The sequence below is a fragment of the Pseudochaenichthys georgianus genome, chromosome 8, assembly GCF_902827115.2.
Source record: "Pseudochaenichthys georgianus chromosome 8, fPseGeo1.2, whole genome shotgun sequence".
NCBI classification, from domain to species: domain Eukaryota; kingdom Metazoa; phylum Chordata; class Actinopteri; order Perciformes; family Channichthyidae; genus Pseudochaenichthys; species Pseudochaenichthys georgianus.
Genome location: NC_047510.2, coordinates 4,122,705 through 4,149,220, shown reverse-complemented (window position 1 = coordinate 4,149,220; position 26,516 = coordinate 4,122,705). Strand labels below are relative to the sequence as shown.

At 43.1% G+C, this 26,516-nt stretch overlaps 1 protein-coding gene across 2 annotated transcripts in view; it reads left to right on the top strand.

Moving 5' to 3' along the window:
• Nucleotides 1-8,466: 8,466 nt before the first annotated feature.
• LOC117451445 (insulin-like growth factor 2 mRNA-binding protein 1) overlaps nt 8,467-26,516 on the top strand; it is a 74,625-nt gene continuing 56,575 nt past the window's right edge. For both annotated transcript variants that reach the window (XM_034089746.1, XM_034089747.1), the window contains exons 1-2: nt 8,467-8,641; nt 9,611-9,671. In XM_034089746.1, coding sequence (XP_033945637.1) covers nt 8,467-8,641; nt 9,611-9,671 — 236 coding nt within the window. The remainder of the gene's footprint in view (nt 8,642-9,610; nt 9,672-26,516) is intronic.

The window sequence follows — 26,516 nt, the reverse complement described above, 5'->3', positions numbered from 1 at the left end:
CCCCCCCCCCCCCCCAACACCCCCACACACCCTACCCCATGTTGGACCCAGCATCAAGGAGGGGAGAACTTTGGACGCCCCTCCAGCGCCTCACCCCTCCTCTGGGCTCGGGGACAGGGACCCCACCCCATGAGAACTAGTTGAGATTGGTTACTGAGTAGTTAGGTTAAAATGTGTTGCCTTGCCCCTCATGTATGATCTATGCCATGTACTGGATATAAGTTAAAATGTCTGTCCTCTCACTAAGAATTTCTGTCCCCCATTCTTCCCCCCCCCCCCCTCTAGTTATGAACGTATCTATCCTTCCCATTATGAATATTGTCTCTCCCCACCCCTTCCCCTTTTTTTCCATGTTAAACAAAAGGCTATTTTCTATTAAGATAGCATTGCAAACCCTGAACGACGAGGGATTCAGATCCAGAGCAGTCTGAATCTGAACATTCCAGGGCGCCAAAATGTCGAGTAATGTGACAAAATTCTCCCCTCACTTATGTTTCTGAACATAAACCCAACATTTAGTCGGATAAGGCTCTGGAAAGAGAAAGGGGAAACTTTTCTTTGTTACTTGCTCCAGAATGAAGTTTGTGTATATTGTATGTTTGGGGGGTGTCATGACTAAAAGCCGTTTTCCACAGCAGGGACCCCTCGAGGAAGGGCCCCTGCTGACAACATGTGTGCAGTGGGGCCCCTCTTCACGTGAAGACTGAAGCCCTGCTGTTTAAAGGACCTCATCGCTTCCCGCCACAAGGACTAGTTTGTCACGGTTTCCTTCTTTAACACAACTGAAGCGCACTCTTTTTCCTGACGTGGTGGCTTGTTGTTATTGTAGTTTTAATAACCTGTTGGCTGGGAATCACATCCAGAACATTCACTTCTCCATCCCTTTTGTTCCAAACTGACTGTTAACATGTTTATGAAGCACTTTAAGAAAAGTGCTGTATAATTATTACTGTCCTACCCCCCCTCTATCTAAAGCTGTGGGCTGTAAGGATGTCACACTGCCTTACACCCCCCCCCCCCCCATCACGACACACACACGATCACCACGGCTGCACCGGAAGCTTCAGTGGCCAAAATACACTCCCCCCTAACACACCCTCCAGTGTTGCTTTCCCTTTCAGAAAACGTCCTGCCTGCGTCTCACAACTTCCTGTGAGGCGTCTCAACAAACAGCCAATCACCACTGGCCAGATAACTCCAATTAAAAGATGAGGTGAATCATGTGAAACGGTCCGTTTAATGAATAACAGTTTAATCATGTTTCCAATATGTAGTTCTGTTACGTTATCTCGCTAACACAGTGTTCACTGAAATACCCACAATTCTACTGACATTGTATTTTCTCTTTTTAAAGTTGTTTCTATTTTTATTCATGACATGTTTTCATCGTTGCTTTCTCTCTCCTTGTAAAGTGTCTTTGAGTATTTAGAAAAGTGCTATACAAATAAAATGTTTTATTATTATCACCATCAGGGCTGCTTCTCCTATGTAGACCACGATCTAATCCCAGTACCTAGTGTTGTTTTCTAAATGAAAAGATGCATGCCGGTATTTCACATGGTATGGATAGCAGATCCAGCCATGAAGAGTGCAGAGTAGAGACACTATGGTTCCCTAAAAACTGAACATCCAATGATCTGATGAGGACAAAAAAGCTCCAGAAAAGCAAGTAAATTGACCTGAAAAGTGGCCTCTTATTTTTCTGTTGACACTGGTTTGATGTTCTGTTCCAGCCACCAGAGGGCGACATATCTTTAATTTACCTCATATCAAATTGAATAAGAACCTGATCAAATCTTTGAGACTCACACCACTGATCCTCCGTGTTCTCTGTGATGAAGAGTGCTCGGCGCTCGTGTCGGTGATGATGGATATGGAGCCACAAATATTTGTTCGATCAAAAAGTCAAACTACAGCCCATCATCAGGACACCATTAGGTCATCATTTAGGAACTGTACGTCTAGTTTCCAGGTCAACATTAAAGCACAGTTTTCTACAAACTGATAAATATACATTTGTTTCTTTTTCAACCTTATATGTTACATGACGAGGTGATGACAGATTGAAGTGCTGTGAACTAATATGATGTATACATAGAATTTGATTAATTGATTTATCTCAACATCATCAGTGTTAAATATTGGTCTACATCCGGGGATTCAGAATGATCCTTGTTTTTAGAGTTTTCAAAAGCATCCCCTTTAATCCTCTGTGAAACAGGAAGTGTTCAAATAGTGGAGGTTGTGTTTGTGACAGTGTCGCCTGACCTGCATCAGGGGGGCCACACTCGCCCCCCAGGAGGGTTATTTTAGTGTCCACAGCTTTGGTGGACTCGTCATTGCGGCTTATAATTGTTATTAATAATAGATTCCAATATCATTAAATGACATGACATGTTTCGTCAAGTTAATCACGTGAAGTCCAAATATCTCAACGCGTGCACGTGGCGGGAACGCGCATTCATTGAGATTTCATCGAAATGAATGGAGCGACCCGCGCGCGGTTTCCGGCTCGTTTAAAGGCTCTGAAGTGTTCGGCCGCGCGACACTGCCGTGCGGTTTACTGTGAATTAAAATCCGCGTGTCGGTGCACGAGACGTAGTTTCAGTATCATTGCTTGTTATTAATAAACAATCATTTTCATGTCCGACGGCAGGGCTCCTTTCAGGGCCTCTGTGGCCCGGCCCGGTGCTTCTACCGGGGCTCGGTCCCTAACACTGCTCTGACCCGCGGGCTGTCGTGATTAGTGACTCATTATAATTGTAATAATATTGTAACAATGCGTGCGTTAATTAATATCCTAAACGCGGTGCGCATACCGGAAACACTTTGCATCCCGCGAAATAAGTCAATGGAAGTTTTAAAGAGCAAATATTTCCTGTGCAAAAATGTGTCATTTGGTTAGCCTATATTAATTTTGATAATATAATTTGATTAATAACAAGCAAAGAAATGAAAGCAGAGAGTTATTACTTTAAGGTTGAATTAAACTCTGACTAAGAAGATTGAATATTTGGGCCTCCATAAATCAAATTAGGCTACTTTTAAAAACATTCGTTTCAAACTAAAAGTGTTTGTTACTCGTTCAGGACGATGCATTTCAGCAGGCCTCCCGGCAGAAGGCCCAGGCCTCGGCCTCCCCTCCCTCAGCTCCCCGCTTCACACCGGTGGGGGGCGGTAGTGTTCCGGACAATAGGAGACAAGGAGAATTCCGTTCTTATATTTACTGTGCAGCCTTTAACAACATTAGCAATTACACTTCAAAAGCCAGACTTACAGAACAACTGAATTACTATAAGATAGGCTAATTCTGCTAAATGAGTTTTGCAGGCTGTCTATTGATTGCATGTGAAGTACTAATTACGAATCTATAGCTGCCTTTCAGTATTACTCTTGTTCCTCCTAAAATGCTACTTCCATATCCATTTAAAAAAACATTCTACAAGTTAACACTTAATATTGTTTATTAAATCTCAATCTCTTGTTATTTCATTTTCTTATTTTTTGTTAAGGTTATTATTCAGCTGATTATTACATTTTTTATCCTGAATTGGAATTCACATGATGTAGCTGTTATTGCATGTTTGTAATATATTTGTTCTTATGTGGTTTTGTGTTGGATTTTAAAGTAAATTAAGACAAAATTAAATGCGGTTTATTGCGTTGATAATGAACATTAATTATATCATGAGTAAGTAGTAATCCAATATTATAATAGCTAAAAGGCTCAATCAGCCAACTTCTTTTGCCCTTAGTACATGTTCTGATGATACTTGTTCACTTGGACTAGATTATTATGACTTCTACCAACAGATCAGAATACTACAGAAGTATTCTACATTTAAACACGTGTTTCCTAGCTTGTGGTCTTTATCATATCATTTCAAAAAGAAAGAAATGAAGCATGCACTCAAATGATAAAGTGAGGGAACATGATCATTTTAGAGAGATGTTTAAAAAGGTATTCAGTTGAATAGCTACTTAAAATGGAATGTTTCCAATATTCATTAAAGTACAACTTGATAAAACACTGTCCAATTTGTCTCATGAACAATCCCCATGACTGCACATACCAACAGAGGCAGGTGTGGGTGAACTGTTTGGAAGAACAAAGAGTGACTTCCGAGCCTCTTCCCATTCATGAAATATGAAACAATGAACACTTGAACACAACGTCTGAAGAGCGGGGGACTCAGTTCAGGTGCTTGTTTCATTATTAAATCTTTTGGTTTCCGTCACAGTTGCCAACTGAAGTTTATTCTCATGCCCTCAGGCCCTTCTCTAAACACTGGCTCCGTGTTGAGAGACAGGTTGGGTTTGTTTGCCGCACAAAGGCACACCCTGCACCCAGGGGCCATGGTGTTCAGCTTGTGGTGTGCACACTAAGGGCCCAGGCAGTTAACGTCCTAGTGGGCCACACACCACGTGCAGCCTGAGGCGTGGAGGCCCCATGGCAGTCCGTGGCCCTGGGCCCCGTCCAAAAGCCAGCTGTAAATATCACAGAGGTGAAATCTGAATGTATTTTTCTCTCGTAGTTAAAGCATCAAGGAGCTGTTGGGACGTATGTTCGCTTGGGGCTCTTAGTTCCAAAGAGTTTCTTCAATTCGACTTCACATTTCTCCCTCAAGGCGCTGTGACATTCTGGGGCCAAAGCACCGGCATCACACGAGAAATAGTATTTGTGTTTTTGGAAACAATGACTTCAAATGTTGCTTGTTGTCTTTGCTAGTCCCTCACCTAATACTTTAACACCATCCACTACAAATATAAATCTCCATACCCCCGGCGGCTGGGCCAATGTCAAACAAGTATTCTTCAGCATCTGATATATAGCAATCGTTTCGAAATCTGCACAGGGTATTAGGGCATCGGATAAAGAGCATGAAGTCATACTGATGTGAAGCAGTGCACTTCTCTAAACTGTGTCTCCTGCAAAGAGAAGTACGTTTTAAACTTGAAAGACCTTGCTGAAACACAAGTGCTGTTATCGTCCAGGGGTTCATAGAGAATACCTGAGAGCCTTGCATTGCATTCTATTAGATGTGTATGTTATAAAAGTGAATTTAGTGCCTTAATTCTATCACTTGACTCAAAACAAAGACACTTCCTAAATAAAGGAAGGATTCCTCGGACTCAGTGCGTGACAGTGACCATGCACAGGTGGTTGGTGCACTAACACAGATTATGTAGAGAGATCAAATGACTGGGAGTTGCTGTTTTCCAGTAGAGAATATTTGTTGACATTTGTTTTCTTATTTATAATTGCAAATGAAAATATATTTCAACCAAATTCGAAGGACCCAACCTCCAAAGGAATTAAGCAGCCTTCAAATGGAGAAACACTCGCTGTGTGAGCTTGTCTTTGAGACGTTCTGACTTCCTGTCTGTCAGTCACCCTTGGTTGTGTCAAACAACAAGAGGAAAAGGTGGGGACTATTTTCACCGGCGGACTAATCCAGGTTTGGTGCAGTCAGTGAATGTTTTTAGGGGAGGACTGAGCAGGAAGATGGATGGACAAAGTATGTACAGATCATTCTTTTTCCTGCTACATCTCAGAGGGATATCTTTACACAAGGACCCATGATGCACTTAGAGATGAACATAGCCGAGACAATTACAATTCAAATAAATTCATCCTTAGTAATAATACATTACTATCACAGAGCAACACTTACAGGGGCCAAAGTTGGACATTGCTATAACTTTCACTTTTGATGCATAAAGTCCATTTGTCTAGTAATAATGGTGTTGTATTCTCAATGCAGGAGCCTTTCTCTATGACATCTGTAGAGAATGGGAATACTAACTGCAGCTCTTTGAATGTGCACTCTTACAGGTCAGAGTATACTCAGGCATATGCTTAAGACGCCACAAAGAAACAACTATACATGAATTGTAATTTGTGTAAAAGATGCTGCTCTGTCGGGGACCCTCCACAGGGCGCAGTGTGCAGGGCTTCAGCAGGAAGTGTCGGCCGGGCCCCTCACAACCTCCACACTTAGACAATACTTTTCTTTCTCCACTAGCCTCTGCAGCATATTTCCCTGAATATAGGAATGGAAGCTTCCTACGACTTCTGCTCAGACTTCCTCAATTCTTTCTGCTCTCGAAAGAGAATATTCTGGTCTCAAGCATCATCTGAGTTTAGTCCTCAGTGCCTGAAGTTAAGACAAGTTTGAAACTAAAGGTCTGTGGCGTAACTACTGTATTTATTTCTGCACATTCTGGAATTGTGAGCCTTTATATTGAACATTCCTTGTGTATGCATCACTGGAAAGCACACCGGATCAATGCAATGCTCAACATGTGTGAGCATAAGGGAGATCTGGAAATGATAACATTCACACACTAACATGTTTGGAGATAAACACACCTATTCTTGCAAACAAATGTAAGAAACAAACACTTAGAAAATGATTCTTGGTTTTAGATTCCAATATGAATCATAATTCAAGTGTATGAAAAAGATGTTGCATTTGTGAGAAAAGCTCCTCAAAATATCCTTTTTTTAAATTTGTGAAGTCACCAGCGTGTGTGTATTTGTGTGTGTGTGTGTGTGTCAGTCAGATAGGGGGATTACGCATAATACATATCCATCAATTAAACAGAATGACATTATTCGTTTTATTTGTCCCCGAGGGGAAAATGGGTTGCAGCACATCACAAAGGCAATTTAGATGAATATGATCAACATATGACATGGTCAAACTCCATTTGTTGATTTCAATCTAGTCCATAAAGGCTTATTCCTTTGTTTCTGGCTATAGCACAAATGTGCTATTACATTTTTAGAATCAAAGGCTTTATTGTCGACTCATATGCACAGTAGGTCCTATTATGGCAATGAGAATCTGAAGTCCCAGACTCCACCAGCACCAACAATGCAACATAAAGATAAGACATTAAACAAATACAAAAACAACACAAATTGTGCAGGAAATAACAGAATAGAAATTAAATAATGCAAGAGAATGTTGCAAGAGTAATGTGCAGGTAATGCAGGATTGAGAATACCAAACCATGTAGGCCTATAGTGTAGAACACCACGTTCATAATGGAGATGAACATTACATTATGATTTTGAAGAACCTCTTTCCTATATTTGTTAAATGGTTCTTTTTTGGTCCAGGTACTGTGAGGTCTCGTGCCACGTCGGCTGCTGACAGGAACAGTTTGGCTCCACCGTGTGAAGCTGATGTCACCAGCGGGAAGAGGAGCTCTGAGAACCGGATGTAGGCCCAGCCAACCGGAGAGGGGAGGTGGGCACCAAAGCGTGTGTGTATGTGTGTGTGTGGGGGGGGGGCATTAGTAACTGCCTCCATTTTGAGAAATCCATGCTGGAGGGCGCGTGCTGCTATATAGCCCAGCAATTGCGCCATAGCGTCATTTCCTCTGCACCCCGCACACATGACGCTCACGAGTCTCCGCCTGTTGGGCCTCGCTGAGCCTGCATGTATCCGACACCTTGTGCGGGTGGACGGGGCTCTCATGGCCCCCTGGGTTAGAGAGAGGCTTTCAGCGGGTTCCAGTAACCCGTGCGCGTGCGGCCCCTAGAGCTAAATGGGGCCCTGGACCTTTTGTTCCCCGTGCCACACAGCCCGAGGTTCACCATAGGTCATAACATCATGCCGACTGACCATTCTGCCCCTTTAATTGGCGAAATGTAACGTTTCGCCAATGAAAGGGGCCTACAGAGTCCTCTCTGTAGGCCACAGCACACTCTTTGCCGCACGAGCAGATCGAGCGCACAAAGCGCATGTGTGTCCGCGTGCTGCGTAACGCCTAGGTGCAGCGCGCGGTGGTACAGTACAACACAGAGCGCGCACGCGCACATAAACGAATTAGGGGTCTTGGCTTGTTGTGTGCGCGCGGATATGTACACGCGCACTGATCTGGTGAATGCCCTATGAGCAGGAGATGCCCCCCCCCTTTCCTCCCCTGTATAACCTACTCTAAACACACCACGTGGTTTCCCCTTCGCAAAAAAAACCCGTGAATCAGTGAGGGGCGGCGTCTCCCTCCACCGGCAGCAGGCTGAAGGGGGATACTGAGAAGAGAGAGAGAGAGAGAGAGAGAGAAACACATTTTCCACAGCGGATCCCGCCATAGTTTTCCTCACTCTTCCAGCACAAACCCATCAGCATCCACCAGTACAGCCAGTGCTCACAGTGCGAGAGACAGACAGACAGACAGGCTGCCTGCACCTCCAATTCTCCTGGATTTACCAGTTTTTACACTTTTAACGCATCTTTATATAGGCTAGTTAGTATTAACACGCGTTTCGTTTGCTACTTTTTTAGATCTTCTTTTACATATTTGTTGTGATTTCTACTCTCAGTCAGTGTGGCAACATCTTGTTGCGTTATTAGCGGAATCAGGAACTTTTTTAGCCGGCTTTTAATTTGAGTTACTCCGGGCTTTATTTTTTAATAATCGTTTTTGGGACTTGGAACAACAATTGCCACCATGCACAAGCTGTACATTGGGAATCTAAGCGACAGCGTGACTGCCGAGGACTTGGGGAAAACCTTCGACGAGCACAAGATCCCGTACTCCGGACAGTTCCTCATGAAGACCGGCTACGCGTTTGTGGACTGTCCGGACGACCAGTGGGCGATGAAGGCGATCGAGACGTTTTCTGGTGAGTCCAGGTGGCCTGCTGTCCGCCTCCGAGCCACAGCTTTACTTTCATTCATTCATTGTAGAGGGAGTGGTGGAGCCGCCCGGTGCACCGTATAGCGGCCCCGGGTTCACCGCCGGGGCTGCTGCGGGAGCATGCCGGATACAAATAAATCCACAAAATGATTTCATTGATGCTGGTTTAATGGCGTGTGGAGAGCTATCCACCCAAGGGAGCCATTCAACTTTTGCAGGGGGAGGGACACACTGGTGTCACCCACCGTACAGCTCCACAGTGCGGCCTGAGCCCGAAGCCAGCATTTAACTAACATTATTACAATTGTGTGTGTTTGTATCTCGGTGTGCATGTGTGCTTACTATCTGGACGTAGGCTATTTGACCGAAACAGGCTGTTGAGAGCCTCGCTGCTCCCTCCCCCTTTAAGCCGGGTCTCCCCTGTGACAAAGATAGAATAATGTCTATAGATGTTTATCTATATTGCCTATCCTTGTAGAAATATATTTAAATGATCAGTGCAGGATACAGTGATGGTTAAAGTTGGATTCAGTGTCCGTGCTTTGCATTTTTCAGGATTTCCTACAATGTAACATGAAGGGGAAAGTCGTCATGTCAGCTTCTTCTTCTTCTCTTTCCTCTTTTACTTCGCTTTTAATATTCCGAAATCACTTTGAATCCCATAGAGAGCGAGTTCCTGCTCCACGGTTGTCACGGTGTATGTGTCGGGCTCTCAGGAGCTCATTATCGGACTCAGGTGACAGGCTCGGGCCCTCTGGAGCCCTCACCTTCCTCTCAGCTTCTTGTCTTTCTTTTTTTAATACTTTGTATCGTTTAACAAAGCCAGCTGTTGAGCTGCTTTACCTTCAGCTCTGACCCTGGTACGTCACAGCCCCCCACAGTGGACAGTTAGTTAGTTAGTTAGCATGTAGCTAGCCGTGGTGTGTTTCTAACTGCACACTTCTGTATCTTTCAGGTAAAGTGGAGATCCAGGGGAAACGTCTTGAGGTGGAGCACTCCGTCCCCAAGAAGCTAAGGTACCCCCCCCCCCCCCCCTTCAGGGCTGTGTGTCTATGCTGAGTGACCATGATGTAAAGTAGCCCAACTAAGTACATTTAATCAAACTGTACTTAAGTAGCCTACAAGTTTGTGGTACTTGTACTTTACTTGAGTATTTTCCACGTTATGTTACTTTGCACTTCTACCCCATTCAAATGTAGGCCTAAATATTGTGATTTTACTCCACTACATTTACTTAGTAGCCTAGCTTTAATAATTTTGAAGGTAGGCCTATAGATTAGTTATAAACAATATGATCAACTCTTAAATAAGACTCTAGTTACACCTGGAGTGAATCCACAAGCTACCCTGCAGTAGCTTATGCAAAGTTATTCAAAATATGCACCTTTACCAGCTTCGATGATCAATAATTATAAAACGTATCATCTATATTATCCTGAAAGGGACCAATCTGCACAATGAGTGATTTCACAGAGTTTTCCTACACTTTGGTATTTCTACTTTTACTCAAGTCGGAGTAGTAGGCCTACAATATCGGAGTACTTCTCCTCTGGAGGGTGTGTGCTTGACGGTAGAAGCCTGAGTTTTTGGTGCTGCGTGTGTGTGACAGCTTCCGTTATCAGCCGGCAGATTGAGGAGCTCTTTTGTCTATATTTGGAAATGCTGGTTTTGGTTGAGTAAATGCATGTCGCTATATATTGTTTTCATAAAGTTATAAGCGTCAGCAGGCTGCAGACCCCCCACCCGTCCCCCATTCATTGTGGACACATCATTTTATCGTGAGCTGTATCTCGACAAAAATACATAGGCCTACACGATACATTTCATCTGTCATTATTTAAAACAACGAATATGATTCGTTATGGCGGAGTCACGTACAATTCACTGTGAAATGTGCGTTTTTTAATTTTCCAAAATGTTAATGTCAAAAATTAATATTATTAAACGGTTTCCCAATTTTCTTAACACACGTTGTTTAAATTGACCATGAATAACTGTGAATGTTGAGTTTTAACGTGTTCACATTGTTATATCGTGAAATATTATGATTTACATTTTTATTATTTTGTATGTATTTTAATGCCAGCTGTACATTTAAAATAAGACAGAGGTTTTATATTTTACATATAAAAAAACATCTGATTCAGTTTTGTATTTATGGTTCCAATGCATTTGAATGGACAGACGAACCTGTGGCTTATTAATGGTAAACTGTGTGCATTGTGGATCAGCTGCTCGGTGCTGAGAGCCAGACTTGACCTGCTTTAAACAGTATTATGGAATTCGCCTCCAGCCCATCATTCACTGTTGTAACCTTTGGCACAGATACGAGGTGAGCAGCAACGCTTCTCCATGTTCCGCCATATGGCCAATGTGTGTGTGTGTGTGATCAGAAAGGGCAGTGGACGTAGATGTCATGCTAGTGGCTTAATGTCGCTTTATGAACATTTGAACACAACCAGCTTTAATGTGTTTGTGCGTAAATGTGGCAACATATTAGATTTTGGCCTGTGTTGGTGTGCCCGCCTTGCACCACACAGTCAGACCATGAAGAGTAAATGTTGCAACATGGCTGTGGCGAAGAAGAGTCCGAAGAAAGCCGCGGAGTGACTTGTCAAAGTGCAGGAGCAGGTCGCCCGCCACGTTTGGAGACGAGAGGGCTGTAGCGCACCTGTGATAGCCTTGAAGAGCCACCACTATGAGCGTGTTTTGTGATAAGGGGCCACTGTGGGCGAGCTGGGGCCCTCAGTGGTTCCGCAATACGCGGTGCGTTCAGGCACAGAGGAGTAACTCCACGTCAGGCAGCAAAATGGTGCAGCGGAGTCTGAAGCTGACTGTCCCCGGGCTGAGCTCACCCGGCCGGCCTGCTGCAGCTCTGCCCGCCCTCATGTGTTACACCGACACTCTACTGGTTATATGTACACAAACTAGAGAACTATCGGTCATTTTAGGAGTCCCCATTTTCAGACAACCAGCCAGTGAGAGCCTAAATATCATAATTACGTGTTTAAATATTCATATCCAACATCCACTGAATCTACGCGCGTTTCTGCGATGTGTGATTTAACTCGCATTTACAAAATAATTCAGTAAATCTTTAAAATACGATAATTACTGCACTACAGTAGTGGCACATTAATTAAAGGGCAAATATAAATGGTATGTGTGCTTACGTGTCAATAACTACGTATTTGTCCAAAAGACACCGCATCATGATATCTGCATATAGGCTAAGTTACTATTGTGCAGTTTCATTCTGACATAGAACCTCAGTGGAGGCGTGTGTGTGTTTTTGTGTGTGAGGGGCGGTGTTCAGAGGGACAAACCCGTTATGTGAGGGGCACCAGTCCTTTAAGGGGAAGTTGGATGGTTCAATTCCTTCTATCGTGAGTTTATGCTTTTGTGGGGGGTTTACATTGTAGAGGCTGTCGGGATATTCTTCATGAAGTCAAATGTGCTGTTGACACGAGAACGCAAACGGTTGTATCTGCTACTTTTCTATCGCGTATAGCTCGTTCGTTCACACAAGGCCGTAATGGAAACGAGGAAACGGACCCCGCAAACGATAACGGGTCCCAAGGTGGATAGATCTGCAAACGGAACGCTCTGGGGGGCCAAACGGCTCCGTGTGTACGACCTATACGATAATTTCCTGATAACGATGAAGCCATAGCCCCACCTCTGCTGCTCACTGCTGTAGCATGGTCAGTAGCTACTGTCTGACCATGCTACAGATGTTAGTGCAACATCTACAGCTCCTCTACCACAACCATCAGCAACAAGTGGACATGGAGAATTACATGAACTACATGTTGCTAAATCCACCGCGGGGCATAAACAGAAGGGCAACCATGGCAACCATGCTCGGGGGTCTTCTTCGCTGCTTTTGGTGTATTTTGTGGCGAAAGTACAGCGCCACTTACAGGCCCGGCATATGTACTACAGCGTCTCCAGCGCTCCGAGCGGTCTCGTGTGAACGGAAGACAAAATGCCTAGTATTTCATTGATTTTTTTCATAATTCTAAGTTACAGTGTGCACAAATTATTACATTGTTCCACTTTAAATGCAACACACAGAAAAAGTTAAACGATTTGTTTTAATTTTTTTATTCAAATGTAATGTATTTGCAGGTCTTTAGTGGAATCCCTTCTAGTCAGATTTAGCTTACAATAATGAAGCATAACTGCTGGTCTGAACCAAACTCTTGTGATGCCCCTCTGTGTGTTTGTCAGTGTGTGTGTGTGGCTCAGCAGGATTTCATAGCATTGTTTTTGTTCTTTTACATTTAATATAGTTTGTATCTTTAGCTTGCAACCTGGTCTACAAACATTGGCATATTTGCTCTATGGATATGGCAGATTAGCTACACCGTCCCCCAAAGTTGGATCCAATGTCATCAGTATGGCAGAAATGTCCTATTGTCCAGGTTTCTAGTTTACCATTTACATTTTTTTTTGATTAAGATAAATCTGTGCAATGTTGTCATATGGCCTTTCATAATGGCTTTCCATGCCATATATCTGGGACTACAGCGATACCTGCAAATCCACAATACACAAACAATGTGTGTGGAAGTCCCCCTCCTCTGGGTTTTTAACTGACCTAACACAACAGCACTGTGACACAATCATTTATAGGACAAAGCATGACATACTCTTATTTTTTTAAATACACTAATGCACTTTTTAACACTTTTTATTGCACTTTTACATTGTTATTATTTTTTACGTTTATTACGTTTTTGTGAAGCAGAGTAAGAAGTTTTGCATTTACAGAATTGTGTAGTGTGCACAGAATACACAGCGACATTAGAAAAAAATGACATTGAAACGAAGTTCATTTCATTGTGACTAGAATTTTGAAAATAATCAGAATATTAATTTTCATCAGTGTCTCCTTCCCTTTTTCTGGACTCTTGTGTCAATATTTCTTATTTTCAAGAGACAGATTCAATACAAATACCTTCAGGCAAACTTATCGAAAAACCACCAACATATTCTCACTCATACCAATCTTCCCATTGCAGATTTCCCTGCCTTCTCAAAAATGGTTTCCTCCCCCTTAGTTTGATAAGGCATAATCACCAAACTGTGAAGTAGGGATGCCAGCTATTATTCGATTATTCGATTATTCGAATATTCGTTACAGTCTCCATAATCGAATATTATTTTTAAAAATCGATTTTATTTATATATTTTCTTTTTATTATTTATATATATATATATATATTTTTATTTTTTCTGGCTTAGTTTCAACCAAAATATATATATGCTAATAATAGTAATAGTATTAATAATTGTAAATGGCCATTGGTCACACCAGTTTGTTTTACTGTAAACTTGGAGGAAGCCTGCGTGCAGAGGGGGGGGGGGGGGGGGGGGGGTCGAATAATCGATTATTATTCGCCAGGGCTGCCGAATAATCGATTTTGATCATGGTCAGTTTCTGGCAACCCTACTGTGAAGCACCTTTATCTGTTTTACCCATGTGTTGCAGTCATCATTTTCAGTAGGCTTTTATTTGAAGTCAATCTAAAGCAGTTGCTGTGAGTCCCAGGCCTTTCCTCTCATTACAGTCTTGTTCCCTACACACCCCTCCACCTCCCGACCCATCCATCAAAGTTCTTCACAAACTGAAGCGACACCGCCTGGTTCTGTGACTCATTCCCTCTGTCCTCCCTCCATCATTTCCTGTCTGAAGGATACTGGCACATTCATGAACAACGCTTCTGGTCTTTTAGTGTTCTCCCTGAAAACAGTATTCTTCCAGCAGTTGATATGGGTTTAAATGTAGAACAAGTTTCTTCTACGCAAGACATTTAAAAAGTCTGTAGCTTTATTTCTGCATCACCGAAGTTTAGTTTGCGCAGAGGGATTGTATGCCTTCTCAGAAGGGCCACCCACACCCCTGGTGAGCAGAGCTACTTCCTATCTGTTGACGTCTCACCTGCAGCCTTGGTTTAACATCACTGGCAGTTCTTCAATAGCGCATAAGATAAATGTTCTGCCATCGAGCATGTTACTAATGCACTGCTGCTGTGTTCATTACTCAGTTGTATGCATTGTGATGGATATGGGGGCGGGGCTCCTGTGTTCTTTGCAGCAGGAAGGTCAGAGTCCTCTGGCTTCTTGCTAAGACTCTGATGTGTGATCCCTGCTAAAGAATATGAACATAACGCTGCTGGGCTTTATATGTTTACTTGTCATGATTGTATCCTACTAATATTTGCCCCGCTATAACAACACACACACACACACACACACACACACACACACACACACACACACACACACACACACACACACACACACACACACACACACACACACACACACACACACACACACACACACACACACACACACACACACACACACACACACACACACACACACACACACACACACACACACACACACACACACACAGTTAGTCTTTAGCAACAGCGTTTTTACACTTACAGGACATTCCTGTTGACATTTAAAAAATATTTTAACAGTGTTTATAATCTTCACTGCCTTTTAATCTCACTCTCTTCTTTGCAGTTCTCATATTTCGCTTCTTTACTTGTTGTCTACTATTCTATTTATTTATATTATTTACCTCTAAGAGCTGCAGCGGTCTTCCTTTTTCTTCTTCTCTGCTCTGCTTTAAATGCATTCAAAAAGTGTGTGCGTGTGTGTGTGCGTGTGGCCTTCACACTGAGAGGAGGAGGAGGAGTAGCACGCCATGGTTTGTCTTCCTCTCCTCTCATGGCAGCGAGGAGGAGGAGGAGGAGGGGACAGTGGGCGGGGAAAGCAAGGGGGTGCGACCAATCGTGTGGCGGCATCACCTGCGAGCAGCGAGAGAGGCGGGCCATCCCTCGCTGCTCGCCCACACTCGTGCTCTCACTCACTCCTCTCTCTCTGCTCATACTTCAGCCTCTCTCTGGAACAGTATGTACATCTCTCTCTCTCTCTCTCTCTCTCTCTCTCTCTCTCTCTCTCTGGTACAGTATGTTCATCTCTCTCTCTCTCTCTCTCTCTGGTACAGTATATTCATCTCTCTCTCTCCCTCTCTCTCTCCCTCCCTCCTGGCACTGTGCCATGTTCTCTGCACCATTTCAGCCAGTGAAAGAAATGAAGGCAGACAGACAGAAGAAACGTGTTTTTATAAATTGGACGTGAGCTGAACACATACTGCACAGTGTTTATGGACAGAGTGTTTCTGCTCTCTCAGTTGTAAGCTCTGTCTGTCCAGTATGTTCAGAACCCAAGCAGAGAAGTGGCTGCTGATTGTGGTGTTTTCAGCCCCAAGGCCGTACAGCTGTGGGTCGCTGTGATATCCTGTGCTGTATAATGGTGAAGTGGATTTCAGGCGGGCTGAAACATAAACCCTCTATCACCAATGTGAGCAGACATTCATCCTAGAATACGATGACCGTTAGCATATCTTTTTGCATTTTATACTCCTTGAATTTTGATCTGATTCTGGGCTTTATCATGGTGTGATATTTATAAATACATGCTAATTGAAAAGCAGTATCTTGGGCTTTAGGAATTGTACTAGTCATGAAAATTATCAGTCAAATAAATATGGTTAATATGAATAATAATCTTAATAAGATGGACTGCAGTCAGTGGTGTAAAGTTATCTATTTCCCTCAATATAAGTACTGTACAAATATACTAACAATAAATATTAGCGTATTGTACTTCATTTCATCAGATAAGTTTAACAGCTTTAGTACTCATCACATTTAAAATGTTCATTCAAATCTCATAGAATATGATGCATTGTAATTGATCAAACCTTTTGTGTCAAGTACTGTTAATATATTCGTTAATAACAAATAAAATAAGAATAACTAGAACAATATAAAGAGGCTATTGTTCTTAATGTGTCCTTTGACACTTTAAGTATTTTGTTGCTGATACTATAATATTCCCTTTTTTCGAGTTTATTATGTCGTAAATAATCTAAAAATAATAATTCTACCACTTTCTCTTTCAATCAAACAAAACTTAAACATGTTGTTAGCACATAACACAGGACTGTGTGTTCTTCCAGTATCAGCAGATTTTCACAATGTCATGTCTGGACATAAAACTGGGATATCACCCCACCGGAATCGCTTTGATACCAATACCCATGAAAATCTACAATTCCTGATACATTTAAAAAGATTATATTTTAAAACTGTTAACATTATCATTTCTCTTGGCCTAATACACATTTCTACTAAAAAGAGCTTGAATTCAAGTCAGTGGAACTATATATGCTGGTTGCTAACAGCTCACCCTTTAAACTTGTCTAAAGGACATCTAAGTCGCGTGCTTACATCTTGTTTTCAGATTTCGACTTGGTCAACAGAACTTTATTCTTCCCTCTGAAGGTTCATTTCACGTTTGTAGTATACTCTAAAGTTCAGTTTTCTGCTTTAAAACATATCTAAATAAGACATACAGTACAAGAAAAAAAAGGAAGAACATAATGTAGTGTGGCCAGCATGGAAATGAAGGTGACCTTCTCCACTTTGACACACGGAGAGTGTTGCTGAAATATATTGTGTTTTCAGATATATCTACTGAAATTAGCACGCTAATGAGCCCTGGTCCTTACCGTCTTGTAATACCACTGGTTCCTCCAGAGATGACTGGGAGTCACTGTAATGACAGTCTAACCTCAGATCAATATGAGGGGACCAACACGTAGAACTAGCCCTCGGGCTTTCATATGCATTTTATAGTTTGTTAGTTGGATTAAATTCAACATGAAAACACCCTTGTCTAGTCCTCATAGCCGAAGGGAGACTGCTGTGTGCTGGCTATGGTCTGGCTGTGTTCTGGCTGTGTGCTGGCTGTGTGCTGGCTGTGGTCTGGCTGTGTTCTGGCTGTGTGCTGGCTGTGTGCTGGCTGTGGTCTGGCTATGGTCTGGCTGTGCTGCTGGCTGTGCTGCTGGCTGTGCTGCTGGCTGTGGTCTGGCTGTGTGCTGGCTATGGTCTGGCTGTGCTGCTGGCTGTGTGCTGCCTATGGTCTGGCTGTGTTCTGGCTGTGTGCTGGCTGTGCTGCTGGCTGTGGTCTGGCTGTGTGCTGGCTATGGTCTGGCTGTGTTCTGGCTGTGTGCTGGCTGTGCTGCTGGCTGTGGTCTGGCTGTGTGCTGGCTGTGCTGCTGGTTGTGTTCTGGCTGTGTGCTGGCTATGGTCTGGCTGTGCTGCTGGCTGTGTGCTGGCTATGGTCTGGCTGTGTTCTGGCTGTGTGCTGGCTGTGTTCTTGCTGTGTTCTGGCTGTGCTGCTGGCTGTGCTGCTGGCTGTGCTGCTGGCTGTGTTCTGGCTGTGCTGCTGGCTGTGTGCTGGCTGTGCTGCTGGCTGTGGTCTGGCTATGGTCTGGCTGTGTGCTGGCTGTGCTGCTGGCTGTGTGCTGGCTGTGCTGCTGGCTGTGGTCTGGCTATGGTCTGGCTGTGCTGCTGGCTGTGTGCTGGCTGGCTATGGTCTGGCTGTGTGCTGGCTGTGCTGCTGGTTGTGTTCTGGCTGTGTGCTGGCTATGGTCTGGCTGTGTTCTGGCTGTGTGCTGGCTGTGTTCTTGCTGTGTTCTGGCTGTGTGCTGGCTGTGTTCTTGCTGTGTTCTGGCTGTGTTCTGGCTTTGTGCTGGCTGTGTGCTGGCTGTGTGCTGGCTGTGCTGCTGGTTGTGTGCTGGCTATGGCCTGGCTGTGTGCTGGCTGTGCTGCTGGCTGTGCTGCTGGCTGTGTTCTGGCTGTGCTGCTGGCTGTGTTCTGGCTGTGTGCGGGGTGTGCTGCTGGCTGTGTGCGGGGTGTGTTGCTGGCTGTGCTGATGGCTGTGCTGCTGGCTGTGTGCTGGCTGTGCGCTGGCTGTGCGCTGGCAAACAAACAGTAAACGCACAGATGGGTAACATAACGACAGGCCGACACATGTGAAAATATGATAGCTGTGTTTTATTGAAGGGCTCTCAGAGTTTCAGTACTTTGGAGGAATGGTGCATGTCCTTATCCTGCTGTTGGGCTTTTTTCTAAAATAACCTGTGAATTCAGGTTGTGTAGAGGGAGAGAGTAGAGGTGAAATGCAGCTTCCTATTTCTTGCAGAAGCTAGGTTGGTACGCATTGCGCATTTAATTTAAAGTGGACCTGTCATGCTATATTTGAATAATATATTGTAGGGCCATAACTGTATAAAACATGTCTGTGAAGTTTTTTTTTTCAAAAAACCAAACAGATCATGCGTTTTAGCCATGCCTCATTTAGCTCTATTTGCTGTATTCCAGCCCTGTTTTTGCAAGGGCTGCTTCTGTGGCAAATGAGCTGCAGCTGACCACCAGGCTTGGATTTTCGTCATTTTAGAGGCAAGGCCATTTGGCCTTTGGTGTCACACATTTTTTCAGCACGCAAAGGCCACATGCCAGGGCACAAAGGCCATTGAGGAACATTTTTGGATTTGGAGCTTACAAATAAATAACTTCCCTTTCTAATGACAAAAAACAAATCACTTTTTTAATATCAATAATCGTATCATCATATAGGCCTATGCCTCCTTAGTATTACCGTATATAAAATGAAATACTTTACTTTGAATAATTAGTGTTTGGTATGTTTTCCATCTACTACTTCTCCCATTCACAAATCCGAAATGAAATCTAAAAATCAACAAATATATTCCATTTCAGAGCAGAAGAAACAGCCTTCAAGGGTCAAACTCTGCACACACATCATTCAGCAGTGCACAGTGAAGCTCCAACATCCAACTGTATGAACAAGCAATACTTTGAAATGCAAAAGTGTGTGTGTGTGTGTGTGTGTGTGTGTGCTCTCTTTAATCAACTCCTCACATCTCCTCATATCTGTTCAGAAACTAGACAAAAGTTAAAGATGTACAAACCACAGACTGTCTCTGTCATGACGAATACAGTCGCTGCTTTAATTCTGTCTTTAGGACGTTGTTGTGAGTGTGGACGGAGCAGCTACAACGTTAGTTTAGCCTGATCGATCCAATCTCCATTCACAAAACACGCATTTTAAAAGGTTTTGCATGCCGTCTTGTCTGCACACTTGTCAAAGCATTAAAGCATGGTTTTTACTAACCGTTATCAGTATTTAGTTACTTCGGCATCATTTTGAAACGTGTATTACAATAAATCACGGTAAATAGGTTAATTTGGTCGTAGTTGGTTTCCACCACAGTATTTACATGGATATAAGCCCCGCCCCCTCTCCAGCCGTCCTGTTTGAATGACAGGAGTAAACACAGCTGACAGCCGCGGTGAAACTCCAGCGGTTAGAGCAATGCTAGTATTCGCATCGCGTCCGTTGTGAACGCAGCATAATGCAGTTCAGAAACCTGTTCTGACGCTTTTAAAGCAACTTTTAACAGTGTGAGGGGCCCAAAGGCCATGGTGGCCGTAGGACGTACAATTATTTGTGGGGCATAACGGCCAGACCGAGGGGCTATGACGGCCATGGCCGGCGTGAAAATCCCACCCTGCTGACCACGCCCCCCTGCAAAGGAGGGGGGCGAGGCACGACCGTCGTGTTACTATGCTGTTACCATGCCACGGCAATGCAGAAGGAGAGATAGTGTTCACATGATGAGGTTTCTTACACACTTCATTCCCGGGACATCAGTTCTACACTTAAAGACAAACAAACATAGACCTTTGCATGATACATTTCCTGCTAAAAGGGGTTAGCAACCATTTCTCCGTATGTTCGCATTAAACTTGAATGTTAGCAACACATGTGTGTTTTGGTGCACAAAAAGCACAATGTGAATGGAAGTCTTTTTTCAGTGACTTGTATTCACGTTATAATTCAAATTAAAATATTAGTTTACACATTTCTATCTTCACGGTCAACTTTTAGATTTTCACTTTTTTAGCTCTGTTTTATCTTTTATTTTGAGATGTTTATATTGTATAATTGTATATTTTCTACTCTATTTCGAATTATGTGCAATACTTTGACATGCTGCGGCAACGAAAAGACAAAAAGTACATCTTATCTTATCTTTATAAGAGGAAGCAGTTTGATTGGATGGGAGTGGTGGAGGGGCGGGGTAGAATGAGATGGTTTTATTGGCTACAGGATGTGTGTGTTTGCCATAGGATAAGATTGAAAGGAAAGCTAGGGTCTCTGACTCCCACGTTTTCTCACTGAAACATGTTAAAGGTTCTAGAGGAATGAAGGATGATTCATGGTTGAGTATTCTTTACAATGTATTACATACAGTCAGTTCACACAGAAGCTGTCATTATGAGGTCTGGAAGAAGATCATTGGCTTAGGTGTAGTTACATACAATGACTATTACAACTATTTTGATGTTGAGGGTTTACAGGCTGAACACTGAAAAGAAATGCCTTTGTCCCTACTCAAATAAGATGTTCTTTCAGGAGGAGAGTGTTACCTCTGCTTCTGTTGACTTTTAGATCAAATGTTTACAACTCACTTTTGTGTACATGTTTATATTTACACAAGGTTAACCTATAAAACAATGTAGGAATATATCCAAAGCTTTATTACATTACATTACATTGCATTTAGCTGACGCTTTTATCCAAAGCGACTTACAATAAGTACATTCGACCTTGAAGAAAACAGAATCATATAAGTACATCAGGTTTCATAGAGCCAAGCATTTCAAGTGCTACTCAACTGGCTATAGATAAGCCAGTCCTTTATTAGTATATAAGTGCTCTGTTAGCAGTTCTTTGTTAGTAATTCTATCGCTCGAGGTGGAGTCGAAAGAGATGAGTTTTCAGTCTGCGCCGGAAGATGTGCAGGCTATCTGCTGTCCTGATGTCAATGGGGAGCTCATTCCACCATTTTGGAGCCAGGATAGCAAACTCACGTGTTTTTGCTGATGGGAACTTGGGTCCCCCTCGCAGCGAGGGTGCAGCGAGTCGTTTGGTTGATGCAGAGCGGAGTGCATGTGCTGGGGTGTACAGTTTAACCATGTCCTGGATGTAGGAAGGGCCAGATCCATTCGCAGCATGGTACGCAAGTACCAGTGTCTTGAAGTGAATTCTAGCAGTTACCGGAAGCCAGTGAAGGGAGCGGAGGAGCGGAGTGGTGTGGGAACATTTAGGAAGGTTGAAGACCAGACGAGCCGCTGCATTCTGGATGAGCTGCAGAGGTCGGATGGCACATGCTGGTAGACCAGCCAGGAGGGAGTTGCAGTAGTCTAGGCGTGAGGTGACGAGAGCCTGGACCAGAAGCTGCGTCGCTTTCTGGGTCAGCTGGGGACGCATCCTCCTGATGTTGTAAAGCGTGTATCTGCAGCAACGGGTTGTAGCAGCGATGTTTGCAGTGAAGGACAGGTTGTTATCTAGGGTCACACCCAGATTCCTTGCAGTCTGGGTCGGGGAAACAACAGAGGTGCCGATGTTGATAGTCAGGTCAAGAGTGGGACAATCTTTTCCCGGAAGGAAAAGCAGTTCAGTCTTGTCAAGGTTGAGCTTGAGGTGATGAGCGGACATCCACTGAGAGATGTCAGCTAGACGAGCAGAGATGCGTGCGACGACCTGGGTCTCTGAGCGGGGAAAGGACAGAATGAATTGGGTGTCGTCAGCATAGCAGTAGTATGAAAAACCATGCGGGCTAATGACAGATCCGAGCGAGTTTGTGTACAGGGAGAAGAGGAGGGGACCAAGAACAGAGCCCTGAGGGACCCCTGTAGTTAATTGACAAGGGTCGGACTCGGACCCTCTCCAAGTTACCCTGTAGGTACGGTCTTTGAGGTATGAGGTGAGGAGGGAAAGTGCAGAGCCTGAAACTCCAAGTTCTTGGAGAGTGCGAAGGAGGATCTGATGGTTCACCGTGTTGAATGCAGCAGACAGGTCCAACAGGATGACAGAGGAGAGGGAGGCTGCTTTGGCAGTGTGCAGTTCCTCAGTGACAGCAATGAGAGCAGTTTCTGTGGAGTGACCTGCCTTGAAACCAGACTGGTTTATGAAGGCCAATTTGATGTTTTGTTAATTAAAAAATTATGGTAGCAAATTTAGACCCCATTGTTTCATATTAAATATTAATTGAAATTGTTCAAATTTTTATTCTAAATTAAACTAATTGTCTTAGTTGTTAAAACATTTAAGTTCTCTTAAATTCAACTTTTTCTCTTTCATTCTCTGACCTTTCAACTTTAACCTCTCCAATCTGACCACAACAACACCTCCTGGGGATATATGTGTGTGTGTGTGTGTGTGTGTGTGTGTGTGTGTGTGTGTGTGTGTGTGTGTGTGTGTGTGTGTGTGTGTGTGTGTGTGTGTGGAGGCCGGAGGGAGGGCATTGCACCTTGGACCTGAATTCTTGGCATTTGTTCACCAGTAATGAGAAAGAAGTGGAGATTAAGGAGCCTATAGAGAGTCCATGCTTCTGATTGGCCAGGAGGCGTATCACACTGGGATTTGATTGGCTGGGAGGAGTTCTTTTGTTGCTCTTTCACATATAGAACCTCCTGCCCTGTCCTCTTCCTGGTTCCTCTGCATGTGTGTGAATGTTTCTGCTTCTGTACACACTATGCGATGCATTGATTCCTTAGGACAACTCTAGCTAATACGTTAGCTGTTAGCAAACCGAACTTATTCAATAATAACACTCATTCTCATCAGTTGGATGGATGGATACTTTAGTTATTTTGTTCCAGTAGCAGTGTCAAGCATTACACACAAAATAGTCTAAAAGATACAATAAGATACAAATATAATGAAAATGTACATTAGCGGCAAGTATATATTAAGCCTATAAAGGGAAGTAAAGGCTGTATCCACATGTACAATCAAAAAGTAAAGTATATAATAGATATAATAGAACTAAATTCTCCTTGCCTTTTCAAACAATATGAGAAAAGTCATATTATAGAAGAAAGTCACTGTACGGTGTTGAGATCTTCATAGTATGTTGAATACTTAAAACGAAAGTTAGTTATAATCAAATATAATCAATTATATTCTTGTATAACCCACAATGAAAATGCTTCATATTTTAGGTTTTTCTATATTTACTATATAAACAAAACACAAGTGGTTTGTTAAATTGAGTGTAAGGCCTATAATGATTTATGCCTTACTCTCTGATAAGAGAGTATGCAGTTTATTCCCTCTCCTCTCACAGCAGTACACAGGGAGGGGGGCTCCGGACTTAAGGAGAAATACATTGAGGCCTCAAAAAGGTGGTTATGTCATAGCCATAGAATATGTCTATGTCTATGTCTAGGTATGCACGATATTGTTTTTTTTAAACCGATACCGATACTGATAACTTCCTGCTTCTCAAGAACGATACCAATACCGATAATAATATAATATATATATATATTAAATGTACCTGTAGTTTTTGCACACCTGGTGGTAAAAAAAAGACTAGTAGTGAGCAAATGACATGAGCATTACTACTATGAACAAAACAAAGCCAAGAACAGTTTTGACTCTTCAAAGTGACCATATTTATTTTCCCAAACAAATCTGGCAAACTTCTTGCCTTTTTCAAAAGCCTCGTCGATAGGTAAAAGCCCCGGTGCCTTTGCAGCTGGCTTTGGATTTCCCTCTAGTTTAGCGGCGCAGGCGTCTTCGTATGCTTTGAACACACCATCGTAGCGATGGCGATGTTTCAGGTGACTAATCAGGTTGGAAGTATTATAGCTCGTTGCCTTTTTCCCTCCTCGTGGAACTTCTACATTGCATTTGTTAATACAAATAGCAAGCGAACTATCTAACTCTGAAACTTTGAAATAGTCCGACGACATGTTTGTTTACTGTCCTGGCTTCACGGCCGCACACCATTTACGTCACAGCCAGGCATGAGTTAGGGAGCGCTGGATTTGTGAAAAACTCCCCTCTTCCTAAACCACTAATACCACAGTACTGGCAAAACGGGAGGAGCCGAGTGAAAAACAAGCGCCCCTCATCCCATCCACCCACACCGCAGTATATTTTTCCTTTTTTTTACCCAAAAAATATATTGTATATTTTCGGGGCTATTAATACTTTTATCGGGTTTATCGGGATGACGTCATAATTCCTAATATCGGACCGATAATTTTCGGGCCGATAATTATCGTGCACCACTAGTCATGTCCTTTTTTACACAAACATGGGAAGGTGTGTCTTATGCCATAGCCATTTAGCCAATAGAATATGTCCAGTCCTGTACATCAGTGGCCATGCCCAGTTTTTTTCATCCGGTTTTTTGAGCATAAAGAGACTGGCTTTTTGGGAGGGAGTGAGAGAGAGAGAGAGAGGGGGGTTCCCCTGGTATACTCTCTCCCGGTAGGCTCTGGCCCTCAGAGCTGGGTTAATAGCTCTCGGTAAGGTTCTCTCAGACTTGGTAAATATCTCTCAAAATGTCTTGGTTGAATGCTGAGTGAATTTCTTTGTGAACTGAGTGGAATGATTTGATGGGAGATGTGTTTGCTGAGTGGAATGGTTTGATGGGAGATGTGTTTGTGAATATTAGTCCCGCCACCTGTGAGGAATCTTCCTCCGAATTCATGCGGATAGGAATGGGTTTTTGAATGTTATTCCCGCCGTCTGTGTCGGAAAACGTGTATGAATATTAGTCCCGCCACCTGTGAGGAATCTTCCTCCGAATTCATGCGGATAGGAATGGGTTTTTGAATGTTATTTCCGCTGTCTGTGTCGGAAAAAAGGTATGAAATTGATGTGAATTGATTGGGTGAAAATGAAAGTTTGAATGTGTCACCGGTCATTTATGAGGAAATGCCTCTAAATTCTATCGGGAGATTTAGAAATCACAACTGAATTGGGCAGTTGAAATTACAATTTTGGTAATAAATGTAAGACTGTGAATTAAAGTTTAATATTTGACCATGATCACAGCATCATTTTGTTTAGTATGATTATAATGTGTTAAAGAGAGAAGGTAAAAACCCTGTATTAGTTTGGACCTATTTTTCTTCAAAAAACTGATCCCACCTTTTGGATTGGGACAACTTAAAGGACATCTGTGCTCTCCTCTCCTGCTTCAAAGGTAAGACTGCACCCTGCCACACTCACACTTAGGTAGGGTCACACCTCATTACTGATATCAAAATCCTTCGGGATCGCTTAAACAGATTTAAGAGAGTTGTCTGAATTGAAACAGCAGTTAATTGAACCTGGTTCTTCGGGGAGTTAGTTGAGGTGAGATCTTGCTGACGTTGGTGGATCTGAGCCAAGCAGTAAACTGACATAGACTCAATAACTTCGGTCAGGTCAATTAGTAGGTCAGAGTAATTTCCCGGAATAAATTATCAGGACCTCACCGACTCTAACAACGGTATGAAAAAAAGAAAATAGTCAAAGTTTGTCGAACAATATGAAAGAAATACATATTATGTTGTATACAAAAATGTACCGACAGTATGTCGAAGAACATATAGTGTCGTAGTAAAGCATGTTGGCCGGCTGTGGCTCAGTGGGTAGTGTGCTGGAATTCGAATCAGGGGGTAGCACGTTCGAGTCCCACAGCATGTCGTTGTGTCCCTGGGCAAGACACCCCAAACTGCTCCGGTGGGGATTGTCCACAGTACTGAATGTATGTAAGTCGCTTTGGATAAAAGCGTCTCAAAAGGTGAGATATTGGGTTATCTGGCAGTTGAACTGATCCTGATGTTTGAAACAATCTAGGAACAAACCCCTCTGTTATGTGATGAGAAATAGGATTAGTAACACAGCTAAGAGAAGCAGACAAACATGACATCTACCCTGCGCTCTTCCCTCATGTTCCCCTCCATTTCCCCTGCATCACATGCTGCGGGGATCCCATGTCTGATGGCTCGAAGATCTAAAAGACTGCTTTGTTCTGATCGCACTGGTGCAAAGAGTATTAACTACAATAAACAACCAAACATGAACCAAACTTATGTGCTTTTTTTAAT